Here is a 24,846-nt window from a genome sequence, read left to right as displayed (position 1 = left end):
GCCTGGCTTTGGAAATGCTCCTAAGGCTTTTTTTTCCCATCAGAACCTGTCAGTTTATCCACATAAGATTTTAGGTAAAGAGGTACAGACGCACCGCTTGCTGCTACGAATGCAGTTAAGAGCAAGTTGCAAATCTTCATTGTGTTGAATGCTCCTGGTCAAAGAGCGGAGTGTTGGATTGTGATGTTGGAAGAGCTTTCACATTTTCAATATGGCGGGAGGACCGTGTTTATATAAGAATTTGGCGTCTGGTAAATCTTTATTACGGCGGCTGCGGTGTTGTATCACTTCAAATGGGACACTATGTCAGAGAGCCTTGCGCAAAAGAAGATCCAATCTGAGCCCGGTTCCAGAGACAGTGCCTTTCTTTGCTGATGTAGACTAACAGCCGAGCGGCTCTGTATGTGTGTTGATTCGCTCTCCGCGGCAAGGCAGAGTCTCTGGTGTCGAGAGGCATTTAATAGGATAGAGATGAATTGTTGCGAAACTCTAGGTTTGGCTGCGTTGTGCCCGATATTCAATCTCTTGCCGTTTGTGGCCCACACGTAGAATTCTGGGAACCCTCTCAACCTAGCCACTGGTTGAAACTAGCTGGACATCTTTCAGGTCGGCGGCTCCTGAGGGCTGTTACTGGCTTGTCTGCTGGGCTGAAGCATGACTGAATCCGGGGCTTAGAGGATTCGTCACCAAGCTCTCGAAAGCCCAAAACCAACGAAAGGATTTTCCAAGATTCGGCAAGTACAGTTATCCGGTACCCCAGAAATTCTCTGGCTTTATTGGTGATAACATGAAGTAGCTTAAGCATCAGGCAGATCTTCACTAGAGTGTGCTTGGCTTCGACGCCTGGGTCCCACATCAGACAGGGCGCATTTTCGTTCAAAGTGGCAAGGACGTGTCACTGTAAAAGTGTAGCACACGAAAGCGCATCAGCCTCCGACTAGGTGAGGGAGTGCTATCACTGACTGGCTGGTCTGCGATGATCGTCCGAGACTTGCAGGTGGGCAGGCCAACCACAGGCCACGACCTCATGACGTCTGCTTGGTTTGCCTGACACCACCACCACATGAGATGGGATGGGGGCCCAATCCTCACTGTTCCATCCGTTATTGTACGCGCGCTAATGCACACGTCGGCATTGCCGTCGTGGTGGCGGAGGTGGCTTCGTCATCTACTCTGCCGCCGCCAACTCGCCTCCTACATAGAGCTGCCAGCAATGATATCAAAACGATCAGGAGTTCCCATAGCGACGGTCGTATCTAGTGGAAATAGCAGAAGCATGGGTACTTTTATTAAATGAGCAAGATGAAGTCGGCGGCTCGTAGTTAAGATCAAGATCTGAAAAGAGGAGTAAAAATTTCGTAATATAAAGCTATTAATTTCAACTATAAGTTGATAAAGAGGTTAAGTAAACTATATAATCTTTCTTATCCCTTTAGGGTCTAGCCCACCTTATTAATGGCTATTCTTATCTCTGTAAATGAACTAATTTATTGAAATTAATATCGAGTCTTTATTATATAATAAACTTTATTTAGTTGCACTTTTATGACAGAGACTTGCGGTAATGGTATCCACCCCGCAACACTATTCAGATCGATTCATATACGTGGAGGTATGAAGTGAAAACCCTGGCATACATGAATGACGGGCTCTTGAAACCCGAGTGGTACGATCGAATGGTTTCGGCATGCTGTTGAGCTAAACTTAAGCTGGCTGTAGATTGCATTGCTGCAGATATGTACCAGCACCCAGCTAGAACTGGGTGATACGCATAATCTTGATCGGCAGCGAACAACTCGCCATGTTGAGATCACTAGGCGTTCAATATGATTGGCCTTCGTACTAATGGTACTGGATTAATAGGGAAGCCAAAGTCTCTCACTGCTTCAAAGTTGATGGTGTCATGATTCGATCTCTTAATGACAGTACTCTCCGCTCTCCGAATCACAATCTTCAATGCTTGACTCAAAAAGCTTAGAGTGGTCCGGCTCGCGCTCGTGACTGAGGTCCCAGGCCGCCTTCTCGTTCGCCAGCCGCATGAGCGCGTTATAGTCTCTACATACGTGGTTCTGGCCCCAGCCAATGCTCTCCGACCACGATCCCGACTCGCCTTCGAGACTAGTATCGCCCGAGCACAGTATGCTCTGTCGTAGGTACTCGATGCAATGCGCTGTGTGGCCTAACTTGAATGGGTCCCAGTCTGCAAACTCTTGTCGAGAGATACCGAGCCTTGTGGTTATGATTGACTACGGGTTGGTGTCAGCTCTTTTGTGTCCCAGGTAGCAGGGCATTAGGCATTGGGTTATGGCTGCCAGATGCTTACCAAGCAGTGAATTTGATGAAATACGGAGAGAACCCAGCCACTGCGTTTGTCATCTGGGGACAGCACGCCGCTGATGTCTGCTGGTGGGAACTGCACTTTGTATTCTGCACTGCTTTCGTCTGCCACAAAATAGCCTCGACTGACTGTGATGGAAGGTCAGCGATATCCCATGGGTAAACTGAAGCCTTACTTGGATATAGTTGCTGCCAATTCTCGTGTACTTCTTGCATCCTTGTAGCGTTCAGAAGCATCTGTCGGTCCGCATACACGAGATCTGGCCCAAAGCCAGCCGTGTTGCCGAAAGTGACAACTTTCTGGGGAACTAATGGTAATGGCAGTGATTTTTTAGCGATGTTCAAGAAAAGAGGGCAAGCCAGGGGGTTACATACTCACTGGCCCGTAGGGCAATAATCCAGTCCTTGGAAGAACTCTATCATGAATGACGATTCCGCCTAGTATGATGATTCCAACTGCGAGAGCGGCTTCTCCCAATAACCTCCAGACTTGGCGTCTAGGTCCAGCCCGTCGTACTCTGAGAGTCTCATCGGTTAGACTGAGATCCTCAGACGACAAGTCTGATTCATCGCGAAAAGGCTTCTCCCACTTTCCAGGCATAGCTGCGTAATTAGAATGAGGCGAGGAAATTGGGTCAAGGGATGAACGGAGAACAGCAGCTTGCGTTGTGCAAGATAGTTACGGTGAGAGTTGCGAAGCAGTCCCTGTAAGACTGTCAACCATTGTCCTCGATACAGAGATGGCATCTAGAGATGGTGATATTCATCTAAACGTTCACCTCCCTCCGGACCCATGTCGCTTTCGATCCCCGCACCTTGAAGATAGACGTGTGCCGAATCCCGATCGATAGGCAACAGGATCCGGTAAGCTAGCGCATGTAAGAGGATCGAACGCCCGTCTTGGCCAACCAACATGCAGCCGTTCTAGTCGCCAACAACACACAACTAAGCAACATGCAATTTCAAGCATAAATTTGACGGGCTTACTTTTGCCTGAACTGTTGCCATCTTATCAGTATCACAGCTGAAGTTCCGTTTTTTAAGAGCTCACGAAGCTGGATGGGCCCCTCCTGATCCTCTCGATCCCACGAATACCACCTGCCCTCCCGAGCCTTGGCTCGCCTTACTCAGAGCCCAACAGTCATGCACAAATCCCTGCCGCCTCTAGACGCGGCGTGGGACCCGACTCTGCAGACTGACGATGGAGAGGAGTACTGCTGGACGCCGCTACAGCTCGCCGCCAGAAGCGGAGACCTGGACCAAATCCGCGCCATCCTTGCCGCCGACCCGGCGGCCATCAACGAGCCCCCGCACGGGTACTACGGTCAGACGGCCGTCCAGGCTGCATGCATGCACGGCCACGAACAGGCCGTGCAGATGCTTGTCGACGCCGGCGCCGATATCCACTTTTGCGGGGGCAACAACTTCCAAAGGAACGCCTTGCAGATAGCCTGCGGGCACGGCAACGAAAAGGTCGTTGATATCCTGCTCAGCGCGGGGGCCAGAGTCGACGAGGTGTCATTGAAGCCTGTGCCGCATCCTTCGGGGTACAGGTCACCAACAATACCATCGTCGTCGCCGGTTGTCGTGACGCGGTATAACGGAAGAACGGCACTCCAGGCAGCAGCAGAACGAGGACACGAGCATCTCGTCAGTCGACTGCTGCAAATGGGTGCCAACGTGAACGCCCCGCCTTCACCAACGGCGGGGTATACGGCACTGCAAGCCGCAGCGGGCGGCGGCTACTTGGCGATAGTGAAGCTTCTTCTCCAACACGGGGCTGATATCAACGCGGCCTCGGCAAAGTACAAGGGCTACACGGCTCTTCAGGGCGCATGTCTGCGAGGTCATCTCGAGGTCGCCGACCTTCTTCTTCGGGAAGGCGCTGATGTCTACGCCGTGGGAGGAATCTACGGGGATGCAATGGCGTTGCATGCGGCAGCTGAGACAGGTCGAGTGGATGTGATAGAGCGCTTGTTGGCGGCCGGTGCTGATGTGAATGCCTGTAGCTTCAAGGGACGAAGAGGGCAGACTCCGCTGCAGAGCGCTGCGGTTGGAGGTCACGAGGAAGCGATGAGGGTCCTGAGAGATCACGGTGCTGTAGGAAAGACTGGAGGTGGAAGGTTCTTGTTTCCTTGAACTGTCATGTATTGAGCAGAAGCCATGTCATTGTAATGCATGCTACTTGATTGAAGATCGATAGAATATCAACAGATCTCCATTGCCCTCCATAATCTCGAGTAGTCTCTGTCATTGACTAAGACTGCCTAATCTCCGAGTGAGATGATGTCCTCCTCCTTCACCGGAACAATGCCAGCCTTGACAGCGCGGTCTCCCAGAGAAATGATGTCCTCTTCCTTGACTGGCACGATGCCCGCCTTGACTGAGCGGTCTCCCAGAGAAATGATGTCTTCTTCCTTCACTGGCACGATACCGGCCTTCACTGCTCTATCGCCGAGGGAAATGATGTCTTCTTCCTTGACAGGAACAATTCCAGCCTTGACTGCCCTGTCGCCAAGAGAGATGATGTCCTCTTCTTTGACAGGGACGATTCCAGCTTTGACGGAGCGACGTTTGTAGCTGTCTTCAAGAGTCTCGTCCTCGTGGCGTATCTTTGCCACTCCGGCCATGGCGGTTGTGGCAAGGAGGGCGGTGAGGGCGAACGTTAGCTTCATGGTGTAGGAATTATCTGGCGGTAAAGTATGTGAAGTAGTTGTTGTAGTAGTAGTGCTGATCTTTTGATTTGGTAGATTAAAGGTTGTGGCTAAGAAAGATGTCTTGACAGTATCGTATGATCTATTAGACTGAAGAACTGGGACATGCGTATATAATACCATAAGAAGTGTTCGGACGGCCGGGCCACATATTGTCCATATGGACCTTGTTTTGGGACTGCGAGTGAATGCTACCCTGTACTCATCCGAGAATAGCTTGACAATTAGACATATAGCGGAGTATGAGGCGACCCCGAACTGACAAATTGTCGCTCGTGTAGCAATCACCAGTCAGGAATAGCTACTTCCTGGAATATGTCGTTCAGGATCATGCATATTGGCACCCACTGTTCCGCATGTGGAATTAAGTATATTCGCCTATCAACTCTGAACTTTAGATGAATATGAAGAGTCAGCACTAGTGCCCATCTGGTCATATTTCCCTCGAGTGGGACAATGATACGTGCAGCTCACATCCAAAGCCGCTCACCGTTTGGGACTTTGGTCAGTCACGTCATGTTGGCCACCATCTGATGTGCTGTTCTGCCACTGGCGATCTCAAGAAGTTGCCGGATACCCGACTCAAGAGTCACCGAGAAGGACCCATCTGAATGAAAGACCGCTAATTCTGGCTATCTGGTTCCAGTCAAACTTGAAGATGCCAGCCAGAATCTCGAAGCAATCGTCGATTTCAGTTGAGTTCATCTGGTCTGTGCGGTGTTATTGCTGAAGAAATGGAGAGAGTCGGCAACCAATAGAAGGCGCAATTCAAGAGGGGCACATCTGAAAACGGTAATATTTTGGATTAAGCTTCTTAGGTGAGGGTCCCAAGCAGTGCCAAGTCCACCAACGAATCAACGATCCTTTCCCCTGTACTAACTATTCAACCCTCTCACTAAACCATCAGACCCAACCGGCTACTCCTGCAAAACGGCGTCCCGCTTGTGGCAGAGGAAATTGTTGTCCTGGGTATGCTTGGATCCATCCACTGCATGATCATGCGAGTGCAGTGCAGCGTGTGGCCGTACTCGAGCAAATCCTCATCAACAGGCTTATTCTTGATCACAGCGTGATGAAGCCTCCGCCACAGATAAAGGCAGTGATAGATGTGATAATCCCCGCTGGGATACACCTTATCAAACTCTCCTCGTAAGACGAGCTCTGAGGGGTAGACCCTGGTATGCTCCTTGTCCTCGTACCAGGTGAAGTTGACGTACGGCTGCTCGTCCAGCATGCCTTCGAGGGCCGTCTGGTCGAAGCATTCGGGAGCATACCAGCGTGATGCCATGACATCAAAGTGGCAGCCGAGAGCCTTGGCCTCTTGCCAGGTATCGCCGCACTGAGTGCCTGGAGCCTCGATGCCGTCAATCATGGCGACGGTTCCGGCGACTGGTTTGGCATTGTTGGGTTGTTGCGGTGCTGGCCTATGCGTAATCATAGCAACGATCGAAGCACCAATCCCGATGCCAAAGACAAGGCTCAATCCGTTCAGAAAGATCATGAGGAATATGGGGGAGAGGAACCTAGATTTGCGTCTAGATTCGGGGCCATTGTCGCTCTCGTCAAGCTCCTCCTCGATGGAGGACTTGACATCCGGTGTCTGAGAAACTTGGCTGTAATTGTGTTTTGGTGCCATTGGGTTTGTGAAGAAGGAAGATGGCTGGAACCGAAGATTCTATTCGAAGAGCGAACCGAAGGGGCCCCCAGAAGAATAATCACTGATGGCTTAGAACCACGGCTTCGGCATGGGAACTTCGTGGTTCGCGCCATCTTTCTATTCCTGGACATATCATTCGAATCACACAGCACTCGGAAGTCCTTCCAAGTCCCTACTACTGTGTTATCAGCTTCATGTATCTCGGTCCACTCAGCTAGGTGACAGTCCGCATAGCATCAATGATCCTTCCTCCGGGCCCACGACCGACCCTGGTATGTTTGCCAAGTCACCGTGCAGATCACGGAGGGGTTTTTGGACTAACCTGGTAAGCAACTATGCTAGACCCGAAAGCCTATCAACACGTTTGAAACAGACGTAGACCAGCCCCCCTCCTCAAGTGCTTAGACAGATCCTCCCAGGTCGCGATTTCTCACATCAACATCTCCCTCAACCGGAAGTCTTCCAGCATTGGCTTTGACATTGACACTGACCACGCTGAAAATGGCGTCTAAAGAGAAATGGTGAGTCTAAGATGCTTTTTTGAAGAGAATCAAGGGCTAATACAATCATCCAGGCATAGTACACACGACGAAGAGCAGTCTCTCATGGCCGGAAACTCTGACGACGACTCAGTCTCTTCAACTACGGGGTTTCGAAGCCACAGAGCTTCACTATATTGCCGGCTATTCAGGCCGTCAATTTCAACCTTGAAGGACTTGATCTTGATTGCATTCGCAATCTTAGGCTTTGTTAGCCTCCTCCAGTCTCCAATCAACATCCCCTCTCACTTCCTCTCGGAGGGCACCTCAAAACCAGACAACTTGCACGCGCCACCCACAATCACATCTTGTGATTGCGGAAACTCTACTGCCGAAGCAGTCACTTTGGGCTGCAAATATGACTCCCTGGCTGCTGCTTGGCTTCCCGAGCACTGTCGGGACGACGAGCTGACGGCTGAGTTTGAGCGCTCCGGGCCCGGCCCCAACGGCGAGTGGACGTACTGGGCCGATACCGCGCATACCAAAGAGATTAGTGTCGGAGAGATTGCAAAGATGGCGGATAACCAGGAAGAACTGCGGTTCCACATGTCTGGGCACTGGCACGTCCTGCATTGCATTTTCTACTGGAGAAAGGAGCACCGGGCGCGATTCAATGGCAAGATGGTTGAGCCGCGGTCGGACAATGAGAAGCATATCAAGCATTGCGGCAAGATCTTCTTGGACCCGGGATATGGCACTGTGGCTGGAGTAGCGTTGAACACTGATATGGAGTAAGAAGCGAGGATTCCCTTCGATTTAAACGCTTCGCGCACCTTCGCCATGGAGTATGTGACATGTTCTTCAAATCTCTTGAGTTCAGGCAGTTTTCTAGAAACTTTTCACAGATAGATTCAAGTCGATCAAATCCAGCTGAATTTTGAGAGAATTCACTAGTAGGACGCGCATGTCTCATGTTCTGCCTTTGGGTTGGCACTGCCCGCTTTGCCCGCTTCTATATCAATAGGACAAGTCCACATACTACCCGCATACCATGATACCACAAACTGCAACCATCATTCAAGTCTCAACTACATGGCTCCCCAAGCATTAAAACTTCCGTCGCCTACTTGCAAGTATCACCCGCTCAACGATGAGACCGCAACCAACCCATCTGCAAATGCCAAAGCCTACACCACCAGACAGCCAAGCCGGCTTGTATTCGTCTCACTATTCGCAACAGTCACTGTCTTCGGAACTCTACTCCTGATTCTACTATCCCTACATCTACGTCTTCTACAATCAACAGTACCAAGGCAGAAACTCAGCTGCGGCAGGAGCGTCACCGAAGCCCAGCAAGCAGGATGCACCTTTGACCCTCTCGCAAAAGCCTGGCTGCCCGCCGCCTGCCCCCGCTACGGCCTAGCCGAATTCGAAGCGGCAGCGGGCGCAACGCACAACCAATCTCGTTGGCGATACTGGCGGGACCAGGCCGGAGAAGAGGAGCTCAGCATGGAAGACCTCGCATCTCTCGGGGGGAGCGAGAAATGGTGGGGCACGGAGCGGGAACACTTGACGCACTGCGCGTGGATGCTGGTTCGAAAGGCGCGCGCATTTGCCGATGGTGGCAGGGTGGATAAGCTGACGGCGGACTTTGATCACTCCAAGCACTGTACCATGCTTCTGCTGTGGAGGGCGCTGCAGGCTGAGGGGATTGACGAGATGGATACGAGCGGAAACGTTGTGTTTGGAGGATGCTGATGCTTGTCTCTCGGGGGCTAGAAACGGTTGGTAGTTTCGAGGGAAAGTCTAATACAACTGCACGATACAGAACTTTTGCAAAATTCATCACCTCGCATCGGTAAACTCGGCAAAAAAGATGCTTGATAAGTGTTTCTCTTCAGCAGAGTAGGCTATCTGCTATCATCTGATTGGGTTGATGTATCTGTGGTGATTGCAAAGACAACAACCTTGAAGACGGAACTCCGACCCGCCATGTTGGTGCAATCAAGCATTGACTGCATGCATTAGCTCGAGAGGCAAATCACCGCTGTCGCACTGAGGGACTTCTGTTATCGTGATATCGTTGTAGACGGAAATAGTGAGAAAGTATCGAAGACGCGGGTTGGATCAAGTCTTGTGCGAGGATGAGGGGGATGAGTAGGACGAGAAGAAGAGGAGGAGGGGACAGAACAGAGAGTAAGAGTCGTTTTTTGCAGCGGTCGTTGCATTGCCACCATCGTGAACTAGATCTCATAGAGTAGGAACCTAACAACTGAAGAGAACCAATTCACTCAGTTTCTCGTGAGTTCTGCATTTGATTACCTGGTATGCTTCCCGATTGAACTGACACCTTACAAGACGCAACTCCAGTATGACGACGGTTCCTCAAGCCGAATACGACGAGGACGAGCCTTTCCTCGCTGAATCACCGTACACTGGCAAGGAACGGAAACACACAAGGCTCGAATCCGTGAAAAGGGTCCTCGGTCCTTTCCTCATTGGCGTGATCGCCTCATCTATCCTGTGGGCGGTGCCTCTGATCATCAATCGGACATCAGCGGTCACGAATGCCATTGCACCAGCTGCTCCTGTTATTACAAGCTGCGGCGTGTGCCCAGACGAAGCCCGGGCCAGGGGCTGCCATTTCCAGCTCTGGTCATACAGCTGGGTGCCGCACAACTGCTTCGACGTCGACTTACACAACGACTTCATCAAGCTACATGACAAGGAGGACTGGAAATACTATCGCAACAACAGTAGCGAGATAACAGAAGCAGCGAAAATTTCGTCTCTCGAAGAGGTCTCGCTGGATCAGGTCCTTCTTGGGGAGGGCGACGGCCTGTACTCTACCTGGGGCCAGCATTACTGGCACTGCGCGTTTTATCTGCGGCGCTTCTTCCGGGCCACGGGCGGCATCACCAACCGGGATCGGGACGCGCACCACAGCGTGCATTGCCAGGCATGGCTGGCGGATCCGTTTGCGCACGACTGGGGGACGGTGAATATTCACCTGGAAGTGGGATACCACGAGTGCGAAGGGGATGGGCTGCGAGTGCTGGATAGAGAAAACGTCGTGTAAAGCTCCTCGCTGTAGAGACGAATGCAGTGAGGTGCCTGTTTAGTTACTTAGTACGGAATCTTGCTCGTAAAATGACTTAGGAAACCTAATCTGTAATTTGATGAGAACTTCCCGCCATTCATTTTCCAACTGTAATCGCTAGTGTCTTGTGTGATTACTGTCTTTGTCAAACGTTTGCAATCTGTGTAGCATGATCTTGACGTGTCTGTCTGTCTTCTCCCTCTCTCTGCATAGCGGTGCAGGGAAGGCAAATTCAATGGGCGACTTGTATTTGTAGTGGACATCCCCGCTGTATTGTCCCTTAACACTCACTCCCCAGTCTTCGCTGTAAATCCGTCATCATCCGTCCACCACCCAACACAAAGATGATGGACCCAAAGTCCAAGTACTCTCAGCTCCAGAGTAGAGAAGCAGACAACAAAAATTCTGAAGAAGAAACCGTGTATCCAGACATATCAGCAAGACCCTACAGGCTAGCTTCTCTGACCACTCTTCTACTGGTATACTGCTCCTGTACCACGTCACTCATCCTAGCAGCTGTGGCATTCGCTCTCACCTCACCCGACGGTGTTTTCCATCACAAGACACAATCAAGTCCTTTTCAAATTGAGGCAGTCTTTGGTCGGAGTTGGGCTCACATGTCGCTTGATCCCAAGTACGACAGCCTCTGGGAAGATGTTGAAGGAGATTCCGGCTCCATCATATTCAACCTCACAGATCCCGCACAAGGTAGCATGGGTATGAGCGCCACCATCGCCATGTAAGTACACCCTTCCCTTCGATAAAGAACGCACTACAACACGATGCTGACCGATTATTCATACAGGTTTCACCAACTCCATTGCCTCTCCATATTTCGAAACGTCCTGCAAGAAGCCCATCGAGGGGTTGACCCGGGACTAGACTGGAACGACCACGATCACTGGCCGCATTGCCTTGACTATATGCGCAAGGTACCTATTGCCTTAACACTGAGTCCCCATGTAGCTTTTCTGAGCTAACATGCTTCATGTAGAGCATTCTTTGCGCAGCGGATGGTACGATAGAGCAGCAGCCGATTCTGCCCAACGGTACAATCGCGCCTTTCATTGATGGCTCTCAGGATGTTCGGCATTGTGGTGATAACAGGCGTCTGATAAAGCAAATGAAGACGTACGGCAAGACTGTTATAACTAAACCGTTCCCGTAGATACAGCCGGAGTCAAATTTTCATCTCATCCCATTCCCAGGTATGGGAGCCAAGAACACAACCTGCACCCTACCTAGACCATGCGAGATAATTCGAGAACACATCTCCCCTCCTTGTGATCATTGAGAGCATCTACATGACAGACACGCTGGAGCGAAAGCACTCTTACGTCATGACAAACCATGACTCTATGCCAGTGCAGACTCTTGACGAAGATTTGTGCATGACTCTATCATGATTTCGTGAGTTTGAATGTTCCAAGACAGGGCATGGAAGGTATTATGAAATTTGGGCCGGGATTACAAGGTTCCACTGAGAAGAGCTGACTGTGTTCGACAGCGATTCGGCCGAGGACGCAGCTGCCATTACTTGTTCACTTGGTCTCCTTCGTCGCCATGGAATGCTAGCTATTTGGGACGACAGACTACCAATCCCTTTCAACGGCATGGAGACAAAGACCACCATACAACTTTTTATGTGTTCCACCGCATCGTATGCGTTTGGTGAGTAATCGTACAGGGAAGTACACTACAGTAAGGACGTGGGTTTAGAGGGAGGACGGGTCCACTTTTATGCTCGATATGCAGTGGGCAGTAAGGTAGAAGAGGCCAGCAGCTGCGCGGAGTCACTGACTAATGCTGAAGGTATTCATGCAATCCGTCTCCTTGCCATTTGACACAATAGCATCACCCCTGACCACCGACGATGGCTGAAGCCCTAGGCATTGCCTCGGCGCTAATAGCCATAGTCACGGCGACGATACAGACAAGCCAAGCTCTGTACAATACAATTCAAAGCTTTCGAAGTCACCAGCGATCGGTTCAGCAACTCTTGGACGAACTCTCGGCCCTGAAAGAGGTTCTCCGGTCCTTGGACACGCACATCCAGATCGAGGATGACGCGAACTTAGCGTCGCTCAAGACGCCTCTCCTCCAATGTCGTCGAGCTTGTGCTGATTTCGATACGCTGATGATTGAGTGCACCAAGTATTCCGGCCGGCCGAGAACTAGCTTCCGAGGCTGGGTAAAAGTAAGATATATGGAGAGCGATATACACGGCTTCACCAGTATGCTAGCGGGCTATAAATCAACCATAGCTATCGCCCTAGGTGATGCGAATCTGTCAGTCGCTCGTCGAGATATCTCGTGTATTGTGCGTGCTAATGATACGAGGCAGTCGCTCTGCTACGGTCACCATTCAGCTGCTTGGGGAGTACAAAGACATGATTCACAGCACGACACAAGACCTAGAGGATCACCTCGACGATATCAACGAGAAATTGAGCCGTCTTGCTTCCAGCAATGTATCTTCATCCCAGGCAGTAATCACCGACATAGATCGGATCCAGAACGAGAGGGACAGCACAGAGGTCTGCCTTCAGATCTGTGCCAAAGTCCAAGCTCACATCGACACCATGCGCCTTCAACCGATTCCAGGCAGTCCGCCATCTCAAGGAATGTCCTGCCGGGACCTGGGGCACGCGACTGTCATGACTCTATCGACTTTGGACCACTGCAAACAGATGATAGCTGACAACGTGTCGGAGCTGCACCGGCACCAAGATGAGAACAAGAGACGACTGGCACGAGGAACCAGCGAGATTTCTCTGCCCACAGAAACCGACATTCAAAGCTTGAAGAAAGAGCTCGACAGCACTAAAGAATGTTTGGCCATATGCAACGCCGCATCACAAAGAGCAGTCAAGGGGGTCCATGTATTGGAGGACATGAGCACAGGCCATGATGGACAGCAGCTGTTTGTCTCTACTCTGGGGGATCTCTTCAACGTGAAAGGAGCGAGCACAGGCGACAGAGGCATACAATTTGTCGGATCGGTATCAGAAGAGGCACTGCGGATTTTCTTCCAGAGCCAAACGAAAAAATAGAGTTATCAAGGTTCATTAAACACGCCAACTCCCTTCTATGTTGTCGTCGTAGATGGGCCAGAATCTTGTGTAAAGGAGGCCGTCGTCCGTCCTGTCCCTCGAAAAGTCGTTGCAGGAGGGGTATTATGTGGCCGGTCCGTATGTGTTCGATGCGAAACTACCATTTTCCCAAGTTCCTGGACAGACCCCTCGCCCCAAGACCCAACGCATTGGAACGAACTGTCGCCGCCTTCAACGTTCTTGGCATCATACAAGTGATTCTGTGTAGACACCAGGAGCTGTACACCATTTGCGCCAACCTTCAAGTGCTCGAGCTTATGTGTTGGGAGAGTGTTGTTGTCGCGCATGGATTCGCGAGAGTGATCGTCATCGTTTGCCATGTCGACGGCAGGGTCATCGCTGGTGGAAGGAGCAACGGTTTCGTTCATTGGAGTGTTGAAATGCTGATCGGAGAGTATAGATGACAGATTGCCTTCCTCGATTGCTACATGTCCTCTGTCTCCTGCGAATAGTCTTGGGACAAGAACAGTTCAAAGTGGCTGTTGTCCGACGGATGCTATGAGTGTGGACGAAATTACCCCGCACGGAGTCAGCCTGCGCGATGTCTGCCTATCCGCCCCGCGCTTGATGCTCGGATGATGGGCAGCGGTATCCACTTCCTTCTGGTCGTTATGGTCGGCATGCTGTTTATTCTTGGAGGACGGGTACTGGCGGTGTGGTGGTTTCATCGAGACAACTGTATATTTCGGCTGAGCGGCATCCTTCGGTGCTAAATTTCAAACCAATCCGGATGTGAGGCAATCTGCAGACCAGATTTAGTTCGACTGCTGTTGTATTTACGGCCCCATAGAAACCTCTAGAACGTGCGACCGTCGTGATGTCGGCCATGTAACACCAGTCAAATGCGACGTTTCCCGACTATTATGGCTTCAACATTAATCTTACATTCAACTACCTATTGCTGCCACCCCCCCCCCCTAAAACCTTCCCCCCTCCTGTGTCCGTTTTTAACTTCAGCTCATTCGCATCTTATATTTACACTATATTCTCACGGATATCCTAAGTAGTCTAATTCCCTAAACCAAGCCGACCCTTATAAGCAACTCAAGTACTAATACGCGTACGCGTTTCTATAGAGCGGTCCGCTAACCGTCGTTCGCCTAGCCGCACCAATTGAACCGTTCTTCCTCCTTTCCGACGGGAGCGAAGAGAATTTACAAGCATAGCGCACCTTTATACAGCTATTGGTATCAAATCCCTCCCAAAAACATCGCCGAGTGCAAGATGGCATGGCATTAATAGGATATTGAGCTTCGCAAGACTTGCCAACCACCGAAGTAGCAAATACGTAAAATAGGTGCGAACATTATCGAACTCATAATACTTGCGTGTAGAGGTGAGAGACAAAGCTCAATCAAGACCTTCTTTCCCGAGATAATTCCCTTGTCGGACGTAGAGGGAAACGAGGAGACGCATGTAGCTCTCCAGTCTCTGCTCCGACAGCTGACCGCGTGTCGAGAAGCGTAGGTAGATAATGAATAGAGATAGCCGATATGCCCTTCAAAGCAATATTTAAAACATACTATCACATCCAGTCTAGGCAAGAGCCGAGCCAGTCGAGGGTTCTCTTCTGGCTACTATCATTATAAACGTAAGTAAGCATTCATCACGCTAATATTTTCAGCATACCCACTACACCTTAAACCTTCAATCATATCCTCGGTCCCAAATACGTTTTTAGGCGGGTTTCCTTGCTCAGCAATAACCCGTTCACAGGTAGACCTAGGCTTATCAAAATACTGCTCAGTCAATCCTCTGTAGCCGTCTTACTTAAGTTTCTCCCGCTCGGGGCCTTTCTTCTCTGAAAGCTTATGAAACAAGGCATATAATATCAGAAATCCCGGCATAATTTAATACCGTGGAAGCTTCGTATCAAAATTGTAAAGCAACTTACAAAACCATTTGATGGGCATGCTACTTAACTAAAAATGACTATGTCAGGTCAGTTAGGTCACAGTCTTGCGATATGGGTTCATTCATTATTAAACTGCCCCAACTTCCAAGAAAAGCTCTTCAACGGTCAGATCTAGACTACTGATTTGGGACAATCTCGAACAGCACTATTATTGCTGCGAGTGACTTCTCGCTTAATCGTCGTTGTGATCTTCTGAGCTCGTTCAACGTATGATTGGCGCTTGTCGAATTCTAGCGGGTTTCACTGACGGTCTGTATAATTCTAACTGATGCAATCCTAGCATTAATAACTACGTAGCGTTTCACTTTGCGGCTCTTCAGGCGACTATCCAGATCCTTACGAAATATGTATTCGGAGTCTAAAGTGAGATAAGACTGCGAAATGCAATCTCAGACTCCTCCGTCTTGAGTTTATGTGATCACACTTTCTCATCGGTACCTTTGTTGCACGTGCAATTTTTGCAGTGGTGGTTCCCCTTCGTCCTCTTGGGCCATGCCTTCTTGAGATCATTCTCAACCCTTTTCCTATACTCGGTAATCTCGACCGAAAAGATGATCCAGATTAACAAGAGCCCAGTCACCGGAAGGGCAACGCCCCAGTAGACCCAGAAGAGTCTCTCCCCCGCAGCGAAGTCCCCTCCCATCGAGAATATCGCTGAGACTATAGAAAACGGGACAGCAACCGTGGCTAGCTTTGTCAATTGCCCCGCGCTTCGAGCTTGTCGATTGTTTACAAAGAAACGTTGCATATCGGCCCGCTTCGCAAAGTTATCCATGAATGTTTCAAATGTCCTCTCAACCTCTTGCATCATATCGTCGAGTTTGTTCCAACGTCTTTGTTCCATCGCGACTTGTCTTTGGGTGTGATCTATGCCTTGCCAATGTTTCACTGGGCCTTGTCCTTGAGTAGAATCCATGACTGAGCCGAATGTCAAAGCGGTAATGCCAGAATCTGCTCCCCATTGGTCAACGTCGGGGGCAAGGAAGCAATCTCTGATGTCTTTCATGATACGCCTGTGTTTGCGGATGGTGCGTCCCTCGCTGACAATATGCTGGTAGGCCTCGCCGTCGGTATCAAAGTCGCTTTCTAGCCGTTTTACAGCTGCAGCGCTGCTAAAGTCCCTCCATTGAGCTTCGTCATACAAGAGCTCGTCGTAAAGGTCCGACTGATGGCGGCAGGCGAATTCTTCCCAGAGTGAGAAAATGAGGTTTCGGACAGGAACAGTCGCAACAAAGGGATCCCCCAGGCCGGAAATGATATCGAGGTTTTTATCGTATGCCAGGCGAAGGTGATCGTATATCACACAGGCATGTGGAGCGACGAGTGGTGCATCATTGGCGCCGACGATGACCTCCTTGGTGAAATGCAATCGGATGTATCTAATATCCGACAGACTGATCCTGTCCGTCTTCCGTCCTTCCTTCAGCTTTCGAAGGGTTGTCTGCCGGGGATCCACAAGGATAACAACTCCAAGAGAGTATCATTAGATGCGCTCGAGAGACAGGTCTGGGGGTCTGATAACTCACTTGTCCAGCCATCCTTTTCATCCGGCATGCCCCAGAAAGAAACGAGACTGTAGAATACGATAGATCCCAGGGCCCCGTTTTTAGGGAGGACTACATTAAACCGGTTGAAAGCCCCTGCCTCGATTACGTATTCGGGTTCTTCTTGCTCTACCATCGTAGGCGCTGCTCGAACCTGTGGAACAGAAACTCTCCAATACCTGGATCGTCCTTGTCTATTTCGGATCCCATCAACCGGATTTAGTCGGCACGTTTCATCGCAATGGGCAAGCCAAAACTCTGGCGGTATGTTTAGCTTGACTCCGAGCATCTCTGCCATCCGCGGATCCAAATCTTCCAGTATGATGAGCCTCCTGAAAGGCTTATTAATGTCATGCGCCTTTTCGAAATGTTCGAACAAGTCCCTGATGCTCAATTCGCCATGATTCACTCCACATTGAACCGGATGTGACCCAAAGTTCATGATATAGAACTTGGGCATATTTGGTCGAGGAGTCGTGGGATTCCATGGATGGCTGCGACCGTTCTTCAGAAAGCCCTCGGCGACGGCTTTTTCAACACGAGTCTGATACTCGGCTGTCAGGCCAATCATTTCGCGATTCCCATCCCAAAACTGCTCGCGACCTGTGTTTGATTAATAGGTACTTCGAAATAGAAATGGAGTGATGGACTGACTCAACGGCACATAGTTGTTGGGCATGATGGAGCTTGGAGGAAGAGATTCGCGAATGACTTTCCCAACTTCACTTACGCTCACGACTCACGGCAGCGGCTGGTCTTGGGACGGACTTTATATCGTGACGCATGGCACAGGCACAAGTTATGGCATCTGATGCCTGTCTTGGTGACGATTAGCGTTAGTCTCGGTGGATTCACGACGTCCTTCCTTTTCTTTACAATCAGTTCTCGCCAAAAAAAAAACACAAAGGGAATGCCAACAACCTGAAAGCTGCATGTTTTGTGAGCCAACCGGTAGCTCAAAACGATCCACGTTATTGAGCTGAAAATGCCCCTGCTCTAGTGATCGTCAGCAAGCCTCAAAGGCCGGGTTCTCGTGATGAGATTACTTGGCCGCGCAGTTCGGGATTGGAACATCGGTGGAGTCCTGACGACTGCATGTCTTTGAATTCAACCCCACCATAAGTGGTATGCGTTCTGCAAGACTTGGCCTCGCTAATTGGACTCTTACGTTGCCGCTCAGCTGGCGACGATCATGTCTATGTTCCCTGTAGCCTGGCGGATCTTGCGATACCCAGAAGGGATAGCATCCTGCAAAGATACCATCCCCGCGTGTGCGCATCTCAGCCAGTGATCCACGCAACTCTCAGGCCCTTATCAACCGACCCTACCAGTGCCCGTCTCAATTTAGGACCGCATTTCCTCAATCACAGCGCGCCCTCCATGTTAATTGGCTGAAGCGTACGATATACCCTGAAGCAAACAAAACACCAAGCAAATAGTCGATATGAATAGTCATAAATCGCCCCATCTGCAAGTCTTATCACCTCCAGCTGAGACTGCCAGTATCCTAATTGAGCCAACCCCCATCGATATTGTTAGGATGTGGGGAGAAAAGATTACAAAAGAAAACATGGCCGCAGCGGGCCGCACCCTAGCTCTCCAATACAATGCCAAACTCCACACCCTCGAGACAGCTGTAAACGGATCCATAGTCTGGATCCTCTTTCTTGGCCACCGAAAGTAAGACTGATAAGATATCGTTAGAATACTAGGCAGAAAGGTCGACTCAGAAGGCGGCCTGGGCCCATGCAAACAAACCTTTCGCCTCTCGTCACATACGGCCCGTGTACGTTTGGCAGTATAGTGCGTGCCGAGGGAGAAACACTTCACTGCCACACACATTACTGACACACCCAACAGAGTAATCTTGGGCTCTGCCCACCAACTTTCTCCTCCCAACTTACACATACCACTACGCAGTACAACATGCGATTATTTAGCTTCGTGGCAGCCGAAAGGCCTTGCTCTACCGGTGTGTACACCAACAGATGCCTTCCAAGTTGAGGTTGAGCATGTGCAGCCAGTCAGTAGAGGCGAAACGGTGTGCGTACTATGGATAATCATCCAACTGAGGTCAGAGTCCGAGGGCGTACGACTCCACGGATGCGGCTCAACCCATAACCGACCACGACTCCCTTAGCCACAGTTAGTGGAGAGGGGAATTGGGGAAATAGTAGTGGCAGGTACAGAGGCAAAAGAACGAGTCAAAGGATGCAGTTGCAAAGTCTCCCCCGACTCCGACTCGGGGCCAGAATTCAGGTACCGAGGAAAAGTATAAGTTTGGGTGTCACGGATGGGATGATTGTGCATGTAACTTCGAAGGAGATCCCGCTCGCCAAGACGGAGACATAGATGCCTTCAGACTGATGGATTTAGTACTGTCTGAAGAGGGAGCAGACGACTGTTCGTTCTTAATTTTCTGTGTTGTCTGGCTGAGATCATCCCCTTCATATGGGTGGGCGGTGCCGGGGTACCCAAGGGCAATGTGTGAGTTTAGATGCACATCTTTCAGTGATTGGTTTGATTGCTTGACCTTTGTCGGTCTGATGGAATCTCGTGGCAGGCAATATCCAATCGAGACACTGCTCTCTTGGTTGATATCACGCTCATCATCAACTAGCCACCATGCGACGTAGCCGGTCTTGCCACCAAGCTGGGACTCGCTTACACGCCGGTGCAAAGATTCACTTTCATCAGCAGACAATTTCATCTTCTATCAATACGTCTCGAAGAGAGTCAGAATGTGTTTGACAGCTTTCCTTCTCTCTCATTGCACCGAACTCTGTCGAGTCTCGGCCCCAAGGCTTGCGAACGGGTTTCACAAGCTTCAACAGAGATGTCTGGCAGAAAAGCATCCCACGAGCTCGGAACCCGCAAATCAGGTACCACCATTTCTATTCCCAGCACAAACATCAAGTGATGTCCGCCATCGGACCAATGCGGGCAAAACTATCTGCCCGCTTGCCTATCGACGTCCAAAGTTGGGTGTGAACCCCGATGAACGCAAAATAATTCTCCGAGGAAGTAAAAGCCAAGAAAAAAAACATGAAAGGATCTACAAAACCGGTCGAACGCGCGTCCACCGTGCTCTAATCATCGCACACAGGCCGTTAAAAGGCTTGATAGACCCCGGTTTGGGGTTCAGAAAGTGTAGAATACAGCTTGCTGAAGATGGTTGCTCTTTCGCGTCTTCCAGCATTCCCGCTGCCCGTTTGGCCGTCCGCCCTGGTGCTTCGGCCAACCATCCTGACCACTTGGTGCATTGGTTCCTGAGCATCCAAGTCAGGCGCGCGCGGATCAGAGGTGCGATGCTCCACTAGCTGAAATCGTGAGCATGGCAGGATCTTGTCGCAAGCAATCACTGAGAGGATTCTTATTCTTGGAACATCCCATAAGTCCTACTCGTTCGCCTCAACCCCCGAAAACCCCAAGATTAGTTTCCTGTCAAGCGTTGACGACACATCTAACTTCAGTATCTGGTATGAGACAGAGCTCGGGGTCCAGTCACAAACTCAGAAACTGGTCTCAAGTTTAACCAGTTTATCGGGTAATGTTTCCCCAAGCGACCTGTTGCTAGTCATTCTCCCGGACTTGAGTCAGCTCCACGCAGACTCGGCAGGTACCCGAAATACCTTCGTCAGAATGTGAATCTTGAGACAAACAACACCAAAAACAAGTTAAGCAAAAGTTCAACCTCCCGCGATGGAAATCGCGGGAAAAATATGGACGATCTGGGAATCGAACCCAGGACCTACCGCATGCTAAGCGGTCATTATACCACTAAACCAATCGCCCATGGCATGATCCAGCCCGGACTTGAACCGGAGACCTTCAGTGAACAGTCGAAGGTTTGTGAAACTATCGAGATGTTAGACTGACGTGATAACCAACTACACCACCAGACCATTTGATTGATGATAGGGTCGGCGAGCAAGCGCAAGATTAGGGCAGGGTTGTCGACAGGAACCTCCAGGAAGCTAGGCGGAACCCGGCAGGACGGATGCGAGTGAGTGGGTCCAGGGTCTCCGGGCGGGCTGGTCTACCGAAATTCCAGACGACCAGGTAGTTGGGACCCATGATCAATGACCTGCGTGCCCATGGGCGCCATTGCGCGGAGTAGGTCCGTTGTGATATTGCAAGAAAACATGAAGCTTTAGGGCAAGTTGACGAATTCATGCGTTGTATGCGATGTGCTGACTCGTTATGATGGCTAGGCCTCAGAAGCCAGCCAGCCAGCCAGAGTCCTGGTGCTAGATGAAGTGTGTTCTACTCGTGTGACACAATTGTGTGCTTGATCCGAGACATGAAGAGACTGCCATTGTGGATTGTTAGTACTGTTGGAGGGGTCGAGTGAAGAGACAAGTTGTGGGGTGGAGACAGCCCCAGCCCACACTTGCAATATATGGCTCAATACCACAGCTCAATCCGAAGATCGTGGCGGACATAGCTCAGTTGGGAGAGCGTCAGACTGAAGCGGATCTGATCCGGAAAACTTCAATCAATCAATCTGAAGGTCGTGTGTTCAATCCACACTGGCCGCATCTTCGCTTTTTGTTGTCGCGCGTAACTGGGGCGTTTGCTGTGATGGTGAATTTCGCCGAACACGAAAGCGGTTGCTGTCCTTTTGTCTATTTCGGTTCCGCGTCTGTGGTAAGAGTCAAAAAGCATTAATTAGGCTTTTTGCGGCTCTGTGAGAAGGGCCAAATAGCGTCTAGCTAGCCGGCCAGTGCAACGTCATACGAACGAGGTAGATGATGGTTGGTGGTCAGTGAGATGGTGTGTACATTGTCTTCGGGAGTTGACACTGAATGAAGTCTGGCTATTCATAGAACCGGCTGAAGGAATGATTGCTTCTGGGCCCGAAAAGCGCTCTACATTTAGACCAGATCGTGATCGTAAATGCCCGCCCTCTGTGCGTCTGTCCACTAGTTACCGTCTTTCGATCTCGTGGCCTGGTATTCGATACAAGGTGCGTCATAAAGAATCAAATGCTCCTAGGTCATGGCCAGCGCAGGCTCGTCCGGTCGAGTCGCTCGACAATTGGGATCGGGTTCAGATGGGTGGAAGTTCAGTCGTTCGGTTGGATTTCCACTTGTGGAAAGGCTCATCGCTTGCCGCGTATGCCAGACAAAATGGGCGTCCCCAACCGGTCCGGTCAGTGCGAAGATTGGAGCGCGTAACAAACATCAGCCGGATTTCGCGCGTGGTAACGCCAGAACTGGACAACAATGCCCATCAGCGGCGGCTTTGGACCATATGACGAGGCTGTTAAGCGGATCGATAGTGCCCGGGCCGCATTGTTCTCAGGTTTGCGAGATGTGTTTCTAGTCGCCACCATCGTGAGCAATGGAAAAACACGATGCTGAGCACACGCAGTCCTCCTCGGTGCCGTCGGCTCCGTCTCCGCATTTTCCAAATGCTTCGCATTATACCAGACTTTCGAGGTGTGCTGGCCGGCTGCCGTCTTGGCAGAGAAACGCCGTTCAGGCGAATCCAAGGAAACTTCTGTCATGGGTGGTGGATAGAGGACGGGTTTCTGTAGAGCTAGCTACCATGCCGTCTCGAATACCAAACATGGAGCCAGCGCATCGACGTACCCGAGGCGGGGCAGGAAATCCCATGGGCAGGAAGACGAGAGCCACGCCGACTGGGTATAGGCTGAGAGAAAATCATGTTCTCCCAGGGCTGACCGTGGCTCAAGGGCGAGTTAGTTGTAAGTTTATCGTCTTCTTCCTTGCCTGTTATACATGGCTGCGTGTCGGACGCGCTCAGAGTTGCGGGAAGGCACGTCGTTGGTGTGGTAGCTTTCCCATGCAGATCCCCCTCTCGATTCCTTCGTCATGCTAGTCCCGGAGTTAGAGGGGCCACACATCGCACGCGCGGCCACCAGCAGGCCTCGCCTGCTCCCCAAGTCCGGTAGCAGATTTGCAGGCGATCTTTGTGCACTGCCTTCCCGGCGGCAGTGAACGGCCGCTACTGGGCATGCATGGATGGAACCGGCCGGAGACGATGACAGGCAGGCAAACAGCTAAGCATTGCGGGCTGTCGGTAAATCTTGCCCTAGCTGAGGATGAACCCTGTGCCTATTCTTGGACATCATTCTTGGCAGGCCATGCGTTTCTTAATGGCGGCGCAAACATTGTGTGTGCTGACAATGAGCATTGACTTTGGTCTGGTTGTCGGATGCAGAAAGAGGCCGTGATGATATCAGTTGCACGGAGAAATCAGCGAGCAGGTTTGATGCATTGCAGGGAATGGAAATGGGGTGTGTGTCGAAAAATGACGAATGCCCCAGACGGAGATGGCGACGCCCATGACCATGGCGTCCTCAAGAGACACCCAGCGGCAGGATCCGAGACAAGGCTGTTGTGTTGGTGGTGGGATGCCTGGGTGCCGTCACAACGGTTGTTTGGTGGTGTTGAAAGCGGCTCAAATGGGTTCGTAAACGTCGTATAAGGTATATAGTAACTTCAGTAAGAGGAAAGTTGGTGAAGGAGGGCCTGTCTGGCTCTTAACGCGGGCGGCTTTAGAGTTTAGGCTTGGCTCGTAGGAGATCTATAGGTTGATTGCGATATCGAATCTCGGATTTGCCAGACACGTTGCATTGGGGTGAGGGGGGGCGCGGGATCAGGGAGATCCAAGAGTGAGGGAAAGGGGACGACGCAGCAGCGAAGAAGCTTACTGCAAAGCTAAAGATACGGCGCTTCGAGAAGGAGAGGGCGACAGGGCCTGACTCTGGTCGTTTGGCTGCTGTGGTCGTCGTGTCTGGGTGGGTTGAAGTTAGAAGTTGGTCGGAGATGGGATGAATGTGGAGGAATTGCGCTACACTAACAATTTCTGGCGCGTCTCGGCCAGTAAGCGAGCCGAGAGGAACCCCTGCATCCGTGCCAGAGTAGGCAAGTACTTGATGGGTGTTCCTGCAAGTATTCCGTCCGTGCAGGATTATGTGCAAGATACTTGGTGATACTCTTAGAAATGGTGAATAAAGTAGAGTAGGAGGTGTCCCCTGCTAAAGGGGAAGGATTACCTAAGACGCTTGTCTCACTCTATTCTTCAGTCTTCAGGGCAGGCGCGGAGCAATCGAGATTCAAGCTTCCATTGATTGATTGTACTTGCCTGATTGTAATAGGTTGTCACTTAAGGTACATAGTGAACACGGATCAAGGTAAGGTACCTAGGTATAACCAACGCTTTGGCATGTGCCGGTCGCATCCTCTCTTCCTCATCAAGTTCATCAAGTTCTTGAACCAGTGTCACCGCTAGATTCCCGGATTGCCCATCCCGGGTACTAGATCAAGTGATCTATCCAACGCAGGGACGCCAGCACGACAGACGACTATGGAAATCCAAACATCCGTCACTCGGGCAGGCTCCAATACAGGCTCCAGCCCATCAGCGGCAAATGTTTGGGGCTCTTCTTTGAGGCACGGGTGTGGCAGCAAGCTAAAATCCGGAGGTGGCAGCTCCCGAACGACTCCTGTTGACCATCCATGTTTCAGATGCGCCTGGCAAGTCCGCGAAACCGCCCTCGAGTCCTCGACGCCCAAGGAAGCAGAAGTCGATCACGTCCCAGTCGGTCCAAACTCCCAAACCCTCCGAATTTCACTCGTGCCCGGCCCAGGCGCCAGGTCAAGCTTACCCGTCCTCGACTTTGAAATCTCCCTTTCTGGCCTTGACTGGGTCTCCAGTCAGACTCGAGGTCGGGGTTGGCTTGTCACCTTGTGTTGTGTCTTGCCCTGGTGCCGGGAGGCAAGCAGGAAGCCCTGCTTTGCCTGTGTTGCATCTCGTCTATGTTTCTGGTGTGTGCACCTGCGCCTGTGCCTGCGCGCGCGCGCCGCTACGATGCGTGGCTAGCATCGTTTTCCGATTTCACTCCTCTCTTTTTCTTTCCATTTGTTTTCTTTTCCTTCTTTTCGCTCTTATTTACACTCACTACTTCCTCCAACCCGTTTTCGTGCCCTGTTTCCTGCTCTGTTTCCTCTCTGGA

General features: G+C 50.9%; 11 protein-coding genes across 11 annotated transcripts; 5 read left to right on the top strand and 6 right to left on the bottom strand.

Annotated features, from left to right (window-relative positions):
• Window positions 1-1,916: 1,916 nt before the first annotated feature.
• Window positions 1,917-2,938, bottom strand: CPAR01_11813 (uncharacterized protein; the record flags this gene model as incomplete). The annotated part of the gene is made up of 4 exons (XM_060496071.1): window positions 1,917-2,246; window positions 2,324-2,466; window positions 2,514-2,645; window positions 2,713-2,938. The coding sequence occupies 4 exons, from the start codon at window positions 2,936-2,938 to the stop codon at window positions 1,917-1,919; spliced, it is 831 nt and encodes a 276-aa protein (XP_060344856.1).
• A 542-nt stretch (window positions 2,939-3,480) lies between these two features.
• Window positions 3,481-4,476, top strand: CPAR01_11812 (uncharacterized protein; the record flags this gene model as incomplete). The annotated part of the gene is made up of 1 exon (XM_060496070.1): window positions 3,481-4,476. One exon carries the CDS (start codon window positions 3,481-3,483, stop codon window positions 4,474-4,476), a length of 996 nt encoding a protein of 331 aa, XP_060344855.1.
• A 128-nt stretch (window positions 4,477-4,604) lies between these two features.
• Window positions 4,605-5,012, bottom strand: CPAR01_11811 (uncharacterized protein; the record flags this gene model as incomplete). The annotated part of the gene is made up of 1 exon (XM_060496069.1): window positions 4,605-5,012. The coding sequence occupies one exon, from the start codon at window positions 5,010-5,012 to the stop codon at window positions 4,605-4,607; it is 408 nt and encodes a 135-aa protein (XP_060344854.1).
• Window positions 5,013-5,946: 934 nt separating this feature from the next.
• CPAR01_11810 (uncharacterized protein) lies at window positions 5,947-6,687 on the bottom strand (the record flags this gene model as incomplete). Its single annotated transcript, XM_060496068.1, has 1 exon — window positions 5,947-6,687. One exon carries the CDS (start codon window positions 6,685-6,687, stop codon window positions 5,947-5,949), a length of 741 nt encoding a protein of 246 aa, XP_060344853.1.
• Window positions 6,688-7,209: 522 nt separating this feature from the next.
• On the top strand, window positions 7,210-8,945 carry CPAR01_11809 (uncharacterized protein; the record flags this gene model as incomplete). Its single annotated transcript, XM_060496067.1, has 3 exons — window positions 7,210-7,229; window positions 7,283-7,978; window positions 8,270-8,945. 3 exons carry the CDS (start codon window positions 7,210-7,212, stop codon window positions 8,943-8,945), a joined length of 1,392 nt encoding a protein of 463 aa, XP_060344852.1.
• Window positions 8,946-9,558: 613 nt separating this feature from the next.
• On the top strand, window positions 9,559-11,455 carry CPAR01_11808 (uncharacterized protein; the record flags this gene model as incomplete). Its single annotated transcript, XM_060496066.1, has 4 exons — window positions 9,559-10,262; window positions 10,586-11,026; window positions 11,093-11,219; window positions 11,282-11,455. 4 exons carry the CDS (start codon window positions 9,559-9,561, stop codon window positions 11,453-11,455), a joined length of 1,446 nt encoding a protein of 481 aa, XP_060344851.1.
• Window positions 11,456-12,160: 705 nt separating this feature from the next.
• CPAR01_11807 (uncharacterized protein) lies at window positions 12,161-13,340 on the top strand (the record flags this gene model as incomplete). The annotated part of the gene is made up of 2 exons (XM_060496065.1): window positions 12,161-12,576; window positions 12,632-13,340. The coding sequence occupies 2 exons, from the start codon at window positions 12,161-12,163 to the stop codon at window positions 13,338-13,340; spliced, it is 1,125 nt and encodes a 374-aa protein (XP_060344850.1).
• Window positions 13,341-13,375: 35 nt separating this feature from the next.
• On the bottom strand, window positions 13,376-13,768 carry CPAR01_11806 (uncharacterized protein; the record flags this gene model as incomplete). Its single annotated transcript, XM_060496064.1, has 1 exon — window positions 13,376-13,768. The coding sequence occupies one exon, from the start codon at window positions 13,766-13,768 to the stop codon at window positions 13,376-13,378; it is 393 nt and encodes a 130-aa protein (XP_060344849.1).
• Window positions 13,769-15,733: 1,965 nt separating this feature from the next.
• Window positions 15,734-17,538, bottom strand: CPAR01_11805 (uncharacterized protein; the record flags this gene model as incomplete). Its single annotated transcript, XM_060496063.1, has 3 exons — window positions 15,734-16,782; window positions 16,842-17,462; window positions 17,514-17,538. The coding sequence occupies 3 exons, from the start codon at window positions 17,536-17,538 to the stop codon at window positions 15,734-15,736; spliced, it is 1,695 nt and encodes a 564-aa protein (XP_060344848.1).
• A 3,649-nt stretch (window positions 17,539-21,187) lies between these two features.
• CPAR01_11804 (uncharacterized protein) lies at window positions 21,188-21,304 on the bottom strand (the record flags this gene model as incomplete). The annotated part of the gene is made up of 1 exon (XM_060496062.1): window positions 21,188-21,304. One exon carries the CDS (start codon window positions 21,302-21,304, stop codon window positions 21,188-21,190), a length of 117 nt encoding a protein of 38 aa, XP_060344847.1.
• A 783-nt stretch (window positions 21,305-22,087) lies between these two features.
• CPAR01_11803 (uncharacterized protein) lies at window positions 22,088-22,384 on the top strand (the record flags this gene model as incomplete). The annotated part of the gene is made up of 2 exons (XM_060496061.1): window positions 22,088-22,166; window positions 22,236-22,384. The coding sequence occupies 2 exons, from the start codon at window positions 22,088-22,090 to the stop codon at window positions 22,382-22,384; spliced, it is 228 nt and encodes a 75-aa protein (XP_060344846.1).
• Window positions 22,385-24,846: the final 2,462 nt, after the last annotated feature.

Source organism: Colletotrichum paranaense (genome assembly GCF_030867605.1).
Source record: "Colletotrichum paranaense strain IMI 384185 chromosome Unknown Scaffold_10.1, whole genome shotgun sequence".
NCBI lineage: Eukaryota > Fungi > Ascomycota > Sordariomycetes > Glomerellales > Glomerellaceae > Colletotrichum > Colletotrichum paranaense.
The sequence above is the reverse complement of the archived record's forward strand: the minus strand, read 5'-3'. Positions and strand labels throughout refer to the sequence as shown.